At 46.2% G+C, this 9290-nt stretch overlaps 1 protein-coding gene across 1 annotated transcript; it reads right to left on the bottom strand.

The window, feature by feature from the left end:
• Positions 1-3085: 3085 nt before the first annotated feature.
• LOC115291102 lies at positions 3086-8980 on the bottom strand. The gene is given in 8 exon segments (XM_029938685.1): positions 3086-3578; positions 3580-3804; positions 3905-4218; positions 4221-4621; positions 4624-5040; positions 5043-5725; positions 6475-6544; positions 8827-8980. Coding segments are annotated over 8 exon segments (2757 nt in total).
• Between the last annotated feature and the right edge of the window lie 310 nt (positions 8981-9290).

Below are 9290 nucleotides of genomic sequence, written 5' to 3' on the forward strand. Positions count from 1 at the left end.
ATGGACAGTCTAAAAGTGTACAACAAGTTGAGGGGAGATATAAGGATGAGATACAGGAGAATATATCTGGATTGCAAGAAAGAAAAAAAAAGAGGGCGAAAGGAGAAAGGAAAATAAGGAGTAAAAATTAAAAAAAAATTTAAGTAAAAAAGGTAATAATAGTATAAAACAAGTACCAAAAAAAAGAAGAAAAAAGGATAAAAAAGAGTAGCAGTTCCCCCTTGCGGAATGGCGTGGTTTGTTGTAGTAGGTCTCAGGGGCTGCTCTCAGAGGCCCCGCCTTGATGGCTGCAGAGAGTAGAATAACGGCACTTCAAGCTCTGCTGGAATTAAGCACTGTAGCCCACTCTAATAAGTCTGATCTCCTTGTGCTTCAGCTGAGCCAAGTTGTATTTTTCAGGCCCCTCAGTTCAAAGTCCTAGTCCACGCACTTTTATGCTACCACAGATGAGATGTACTTGCTTTGGTGGCTGACTTCTTAGGGGGAGGGATCAGTTTCTCTTGGCTCAGGCCAGGCTTTGCACTGCTGCTGCCTGAGGTGAGGTGCGCAGCAGGAGGTGAAGTGCCTGCCCTCACAGATACTGCTGTGGATTCCCAGCCCCAGTCGGGATCGTGATCGATAGGGGGAGGGAGCAGTTTCTCTTGGCACCAGCTGGGATTTGCGCTGCTGCTACCCAAGGCCCCAGGCGCTGCCGGAAATGAGCTGCGAGCTCCTGCAGCCAAAAGCTTGAGCCCTGCCTCCACCGCCGCCAACTCCCTGCCGGGATCGCGAAGGAGTGGGGGCTATTTTTTCCCTGTTGGCACCTAGGATTCGGGATTCGCGAGGCCAATGCTGGAGGCGAGATGCGCCGTGGAAATGAGGTGCGTGCTCCCACTCCCACAGCCGAGGTCGAAGTGAGTGTCCCTGGGGCTGCCGCTGTGGCCGCCGACTCCCAGCCGGGATGACACAGGGCTGGAAGCTGTTTTTCCCCTGTGCCACCTGGGTTCAGGATTTAGGCTACCCAACAGTTACATAAGAAGTGAGAGTTTCTCTCTCTGAGCATGGTTAAACGTTCTTTCTCTCTTCCCCAGAGATAGTACTATGAGCGTGTTCAGTTTCTCTGTCTCTTCCCTTTGTTTCTCGGGCTCCATGCACTTGCCCTGTGTTGGGTGGGGGCTCCCACTTCCCCTACCCTTCTTGGGCTGGCCCGTTTTCCAATCTCCCCAGTTCACACTCACTCACTCAGGTATCTCTGAGGTTGTCTTCTTTCTGGAGTCTGTATTTTCTCCTTCCGCTCTTGCAGAAGACAGCAATGTCCTTCTCAGTTCGATAGATGGGACAGACGAAGTTTACAGAGCTCCCTTCCTCTCCACCATCTTGGCTCCTCCCTCCTATATATTTTTCTAATTTCTTCTTTAATTTCATGGTTGACCTATTCATTCTTTGGTAGGATGTTCTTTAACCTCCATGTATCTGGATTTTTTTTCAAATTTTTTTGTGGTTGATTTCAAATTTCAGTGTTGTTGTTGTGCCCAAGTTTGTAAAATCACCCCCAAAACAAGCACCAGAGACTACTAGGGAGACTGAGTCATGCCTGCAAAAGCGAAGGGCTTTATTATAGGCTTAAGCTTGGGCTCACAGACTCCATTGATTCGCTGGCCACGTGGAGTGAGCCCCCAACAAAGGCAGGGCAGGGCTTTTATAAGTTTGGGAAGGGGAGTTATGGGAAATGACAACAGGAGTACAGTGATCCAATCCCTACCCCCCCCATCAATACTGGCAGTTGTGGGAGCCAATCACAACACCGGAGTATTGACCAATCAGAGTGGGCCCAGGACCCCCAAGTAGGGCATGACTAGGCCTGCCTCTAGAAAGGTCAAAGGTATCAGCCAGCCTCTCCCGATTGGGCACCGCAGGAGTTGTCCCTCCTTAATGTGTGGCCTTTCATCCAGAGAAGCCAGTGCCTTCCCCTTTAAGTACAGGGGAAGGCTGAATCAGACCTGCGTTCTTACATTCCCCCCTCTGCCTTGTAACTTGACCCAATCCTGGGTCAACTATGTTACCATTGTTTTGGTTTCTTAAGACCACTAACTGAATAACATTTACATGATCTTTGACAAATGCTATGATCTTATTAATGATATAAGAGCCAAATGTTGAAAGTGGACCAGTGATTCCTCAGGCTTCCGCTGTGCTAGACCAGCCAGCTTCCAGGGTGTGACTGGAGCAGGGCTGGAGATCTCTGGAGTCAGAGTCTTTTTGAGGATTAGTTTAAGCTGATCATCTGGATCTGGATCACCTCACCAAGTTGAGGGTTCTTCAGAGCTGGCCTTAACTCCAGGGAGATGCCTGAAACTTTAATAGGGGCTGAACTTCTTGGTTATCTGTGAAGTCCACATTTAAGTCTCTTGAAAAGGTGTGACCCCTATTTTAAATATCATTCTCACAGACTAACAAGCCTGAGATCCAACAACAAATATTCAAAGACAACAGAACTAGAGTTACATTCACAGTAATGCATTGAGTTTTTCTCTCTTAAAAAAAAAACCTCCTTTATCTGAGATAGCCAAATCAAGACTAATGCATTGGTGGAATACTCACTGTGTTTTTGAATTTTAGATGGTTTAAATAGAGAGAAAACATAAATGCTCTAGATTACAAACAAACACTTTATAACATTTCTGAATATCACAGATTTCTTAATCTGGGTAAGCAAACATTAAAGGAACAACAATGTTTTAACAAGAGTCACAAAACTATAATTTCAAAGTGAGTTAAACCCATTTGGTGGGGAGAGTTTTGCACCCGATACAGGGCGAAGGGAAGGAAGGCTACCCAGTCTCCGCCAGTCTCTAAGGTCAATTTAGTTAAGGTCTCTTTTAGAGTTCTATTCCTTCTTTCTACCTGTCCTGAACTTTGGGGTCTATATGCACAATGTAATTTCCAATCTGACCCAATGAATTGTGCTATTCCCTGACTTACCCTAGACGTGAACATTGGTCCATTATTTGGCCCTATAAGATAAGGAAAACCATACCTTGGCAGGATCTCTTCCAATAATTTCTTTGCCACAATAGTGGTTGTCTCGCTTTTGGTAGGAAAGGCCTTAGTTCACCCTGAGAAAGTATCTATCGGCGTCCTTAACTAAAGACGCCACTGCAGCCACAGTCCTTAAACAGGGGGGCCATCTGGCCGCTATAGTGTCCAAGCGTTTGGACAAGTAGGCCACTGGTCTTTTCCAGGGTCCTAGCGTCTGGGTTAGCACACCCTTGGCCACCCTTTTACTTTCATCCACAAACAGGTGGAAAGGCTTAGTAATGTCAGGAAGCCCCAGTGCTGGTGCTGACAAGAGAGCTGTTTTTAGAGTTTCAAATGCTTGTTGATGTTCAGGGGTCCATTGAAACTCACTCTTGTCTTTGGTCAGTTCATACAAGGGCTTAGCAATTTCTGCAAAGCCTGGAATCCACAATCTGCAAACTCCCACCGACCCCAAGAACTCTCTCATTTGTGTGGGGTTTTTAGGTGGGGGTATGTGGAGGATGGTGTCCTTTCTGGCCGTAGACAACCATCTATGTCCATCCTTGAGGATGTATCCCAAATCCCTGAAGGCAGCTTTCTTCAGAGGTGGCTGTGATCAGATCACCAACATGCTGCACCAATGTAACGTCTGGGTTTTCCCTCCGGTACTCACCCAAATCTTTATGCAGTGCCTCATCGAAGATGGTAGGGGAGTTTTTAAACCCCTGAGGGGATCAAGTCCAAGTCAGCTGCCCGTGAATGCCAATGTCAGGATCATGCCACTCAAAAGCAGTCATTAGCACCAGGCTTTTTAACAGGGAGCAAAGGAGTGTTCCAGGCAGACTGGCAGGCCCTTAAAATGCCCAGGCTTGTGGGTATTTCTGGAGCCACCAGTCAATATGGGCACCAGGAGTTAGGGGCTCCTTGCAGGCCAAAATGAATCTGGGCCTTCATTTTTGATACAAGGTCTCTCCCCAGCAGGGGGTAAGGACAGTCTGGGATAGTCCATGAATACTGTTCGGTACCGGTGGCAACTTGGACCCAAGATCGCTTACTTGAGGCAGGCCCCTTGGCCTCTGATAATACCGAGTGTTGAGCCCCAGTGTCCACCAAGAGGTTAGTTGATTTCCTCTCCACCTTAAGAGTTACCCTGGGTTCAGGGAGGGGTTCCGAACCCTGTCCTCCGTAATCACTATCTTCCCCAGCGAATAACACTTTAGGCGTGCTTTGTCTCCTAGGCAGTCTCTGAGCCAGTGTCCTTTCTCTTTACAATAGGCGCATTGATTCTTACCTATTGGTGTCCTGTGGCGCTCTGGGTCTCTTTCTTGTCCTCTTCTTCCAGCAATTTTCTTTAATTGGTGGTGGCGGTCCTCTGGGTTTGCAGTCATGGCCCGCAACACTCTAGCTAAATCTCTATTTTGTCTTTTTTCTGCCTTTACTTGTTTTTCCTCAGCACTGTCCTTGTTATTGTACACTCTTTCTGCTATCTCTACTAGATCTCGGAGAGTCTTGTCTCCAAGGCACTCGACTTTTTGTAGTTTTCTCTTAATGTCGGGCACAGCCTGGTTAATGACAGCCATTACCACAGTTGACTTATGATCTGCGTGCTCTGGATCGAACGGGTGAACTGTCTGAAGGCTCCCATCACCTGCTCTAGAAAAGCGTCGGGGCTTTCGTCTGCCTCCTGCCTTATATCATATACCCTAGTCAGATTAGTGGGCCTCTTAGCGGCCGCTTTGAGACCTGCCAACAGAGCCTGGCAAGAGACCTTGAGGTGCTCCTTACCTTCTCCTGTGTTATAATCCCAATTGGGGTGGACAAGGGGAAATCCGGCATTGATGTTAGCAGGGTTTATGATGGGCACTCCTGTTGGACCAGGAACAAATTTTCGTGCTTCCAGCAGGATCCGTTCTTGCTCCTCAGTTGTAAACAGAACCTGCAACAATTGCTGACAATCATCCCAAGTGGGTTGGTGAGTAAAGAGTACAGTTTCTAATAACCCAATGAGGCCCTTGGGGTTCTCTGAGTAGGGGGGTCTTGAGATCTCCAATTATAAAGGTCAGAAGAGGCAAAGGGCCAATAATGATGAGGCTGATTTCCTGCCTCGTCTATAGGTCCTGCGGCTCGCAAGGGGAACATTGTGGAGTCTGGGGTGGTGCCCCTTCAGCCACAGGTCCCGTATGCTGGGCCTCTTTCAATGGAAGGGGATGGAGCAGAGGAAGATGGCTGTGGCGGCAATGGGACATTAGGAGCAGAGTCTGAGGGAGTTGGAGCGGGTTGGTAAGGTGGAGGGGGAAAGAGGAGATCCTCATCCACTCCTTCCTGCAAAACTGGGTAGGGGGGTGCTGAGAGTGAGGTCATAGTTCGTCTTGGCTTTTCTTCTTCTGGGTTTCGATTCACCAGAACCTGAGAAGATACTGGAGAGGGAAAGGATTTCACCCAAATGGGTGGGTTAGTGACCAGGTCCTTCCAGACAACAATGTATGGGATCTGATGTGGATGGCACCCCATACGTTGGAAAACTCTTTCTTCTATTGCTTCTATGATGGGGAGGTAAAAGGTACCCTCAGGTGGCCAACCCACATTAAAGGTGGGCCACTCAGATTTACAGAGTTTTTCCATCTTTTCCTTCTTGACCTCTATTGCTAGATTGTGGGCTTGAGTTTGAACCTCTTTAAAATGAGTCAGAACTAGATCTAGGGGATTGGAAGTAGATTGTCTCACGGCGCTAGTCCAAACAAAATAAACCAACATGAAAAACAAAATTAAGCCACAGAACACAAGAATTAGTCCTCCTAGCCAGGGGAGGAGAGAACCAAAGTGAGATAATGGTCCTTGCACACTTTCCAAAGAAAAATATGTTGGGTAAAGACCCCACATTCTCATAAGAAAGTCCCTAAATGTAGTCACAGCAAAAATCATACTTAGACGCACAGCAAACAGATGCACAGAGAATGGATGCACGCACAGCAAACAAATGCAAGAGGGGTCTCACTGCTGCCTCCAGTGGAACCCCTTAGTCAGGAGGAACTACACTTCTTCACTTCCGTCCCAGTGAGAACTTACACCTTGCATCCCTCCTGAGGAGGACTTACACCCCACCTCCGTCCGTGCCTCCCTCCCAAGGAGGACTTACACAAACACAGGGAAAATACACACACAATGGGGTCACACTGCTGCCACCAGTGGAACACCAGAAGTACCACACTATAAACAGGTGCACAGACAGACACAAGTTGGCTCTATGGCTAAGCCAAGGGCACCCAGCTTTCCCTTGCACCGCTGGTGTACGACCTGTTCCAGAGAGCCACTAGAATCCTGGCAAGAGGAGACTTACTTATTCCAACCTCAGTTTCCCCTGCCAGCAGGCCGTTTTGACACCAGAGCCATGGAATTGACCCTCACCTGTGTATACTCTGGAGTCTGTCCAACTAGAGGAGACCTGCCCAAGTCTTCCCCTGTACCTAAAGGGGTTACACTGCTGCCACCAGTGAAACCCCCTGGACCAAGGGAGTCAAATTCCGATTGCTCCCCTTTGCCCCCTGGGCTTTAGACACAAACAGACACAACAGAACACTGTTGACCGAGCAGAAAACTCCCTTCCTGGTCCCCTGGGCAGGCCAAGCGGAAAACTCCCTTCCCAGCTCCCCAAGTCAGTGGACCGAGCAGAAAACTCCCTTCCTAGTCCCCTCGGTGGGCCAAGCGGAAAACTCCCTTCCCGGCCCCCCAAGTCAGTGGGTCCAGACATCTCTCGGATCCCAAGGCCTTGAGCTTTCACAGCGCGTCCACCTGGCTCCTTTGAGGCCCCACAAACCAAACTGATCAGTCAGACAACAGATGGTACCAAAGGACCCAGACGGTCCGAAGACTCAGACAGACAGACGCACACAAACAAGCACAAAAACAGACAAGAAAACAAAAAACTAGTGCACTCACCAGCCGGTGATTAGGCCCAATGTGTCAGTGTCCCAGGAGCTCTAGGGAAGAGGGGGGGACTTCCTGGCCAATGCACCAAATGTTGTGCCCAAGTTTGTAAAATCGCCCCCAAACAAGCACCAGAGACTACTAGGGAGACCAAGTCACACCTGCAAAAGCAAAGGGCTTTATTATGGGCTTAAGCTCGGGCTCACAGACTCCATTGATTCGCTGGCCACGTGGAGTGAGCCCCCAACAAAGGCAGGGCAGGGCTTTTATAAGTTTGGGAAGGGGAGTTACGGGAAATGACAACAGGAGTACAGTGATCCATACTCACTGTACTGGCAGTTGTGGGAGCCAATCACAACATCCGGAGTATTGACCAATCAGAGTGGGCCCAGGACCCCCACGTAGGGTGTGACTAGGCCCGCCTCTAGAAAGGTCAAAGGTATCAGCCAGCCTCTCCCAATTGGGCACCGCAGGAGTTGTCCCTCCTTAATGTGTGCCCTTTCATCCAGAGAAGCGGCACCTTCCCCTTTAAGTACAGGGGAAGGCTGAATTGGACCTGCGTCCTTACATTGTGATCTGAAAATATGCATGGTATGATCTTATTTTATACTTATTGAGGGCTGATTTGTGATCCAGTATGTGATCTATTTTGAAGAATATTCCAGGTGCTCCCAAGAAAAATGTGTATTCAGCTGCTTTCAGAAGCAAAATTCTAAATATATCAGTTAAATCCATCCAGTCCAGTGTATCATTCAGAGCTGTTGTTTCCTTATTGATTTTCTGCGAGATGATCTATCCAATTCTGTAAGTGGAGTTAAAGTCCCCTACAACTATGGTATTATTATCTATATGTTTGTTTATGTTTGTGATTAATTGATTATGTATTTGGGTGCCTATGTATGGGTGCCTAAACAATTTACAATTGTTAGCTCTTCTTAATGGATAGACCCTCTAATTTTGATATACTGCATTTCTTCATCTCTTGTTACAGTCTTTGTTTTAAAATCTAGTTTGTCTGATACAAGTATGGCTACTCCAGCTCTCTTTTGACATCCAGTAACATGATAGATGGTTCTCCATCCCTTCACATTCAATCTGCAGGTTTCCTTGGGTCTAAAATGAATCCCTTGTAGGCAGCATATTGATTGATCTTGTTTTGTTTTTTTAATCCACTTTGATATTCTATGTCTTTTGATCAGGGCATTTAGTCCATTTACATTCAGAGTGATTATTGAAAGATATGGATTTAGTGCCATTATGTTATCTGTAGGTTTCATGTTTGTGGTGATGTCTCTGATCCTTTGTAGTTTTTGCTTTTTTCCACTCACAAAGTCCCCCTTAGGATTTCTTGCAGGAAGGGTTTAGTGATCATGAGCTCCTTTAGTTTTTGTTTGTCTGGAAAGGTTTTATTTCTCCTTGTGAATGAAAGCCTTTCTGGATAAAGGATTCTTGGCTGCATGTATTTTTTCTTCAGCACATTGAATATTTCCTTCCACGCCCTTTTGGTCTGTCTAGTTCAGTGGACAGGTCTGATACTACCCTTATGTGTCTACCCTTGTAGGTTAAGGCCCATTTGTCCCTTGCTGCTTTCAGAATCCTCTCTGTATCTTTGTATTTTGCCATTTTCACTATGATATGCCATGGTGTTGACACATTTTTATTGATTTTGAAGGAATTTCTCTGTGCCTCTTGGACTTGGATGCCTGTTTCTTCCCCAGATTAGGTAAATTCTCAGATATAATTTGTTCAAATAAATTTTCTGTCCCTTTCTCTCTTCTTCTGAAACTCTGATGATATGCATATTACTTCATTTCATAGAATCACTTATGTCTCTAATTCCTTCCTTATGGTCTACTAATATCCTTTTCTTCTTTTTTACAGTTTCTTCATTTTACAGAGTTTTACCTTCTATTTCACCGGTTCTCTCCTCTACTTCTTCCATCCTCATTGTCACTGTATCTAGTTTATTTTGCATCACATTTATACCATTTCTTAATTCATCATGACTATTTCTTAAGTCTTTGATCTCTGTAGCAATAGAATGTCTGCTGTCTTCCATGCTTTGTTCAAGACCAGCTCTTAGTCTTATGACTTTTATTCTAAATTATTTTTCAGGCATATTATTTATATCTGTTTTGAGCAATTCTCTGGCTGTCATTTCTTCCTGGGTCTTCTCTTGAGGAGAATTCTTCTGTTTCATGATTTTGACTAGTTTTCTCTCTTTTATGTGTTTTAATAGCTTGTTATGTGACCTGCAACTGTGAGTACTACTATATTAAAAAGGGGTCATACACAGTCCAGGGCCTGGAACTTCAGGAAGTATTTGTGGAGTATGTTGCATGCATTCTGTATTTGCGTTTTGGCTGCTC

This window comes from Suricata suricatta, chromosome 5 (genome assembly GCF_006229205.1).
Source record: "Suricata suricatta isolate VVHF042 chromosome 5, meerkat_22Aug2017_6uvM2_HiC, whole genome shotgun sequence".
In the NCBI taxonomy this organism is placed as follows: Eukaryota; Metazoa; Chordata; class Mammalia; order Carnivora; family Herpestidae; genus Suricata; species Suricata suricatta.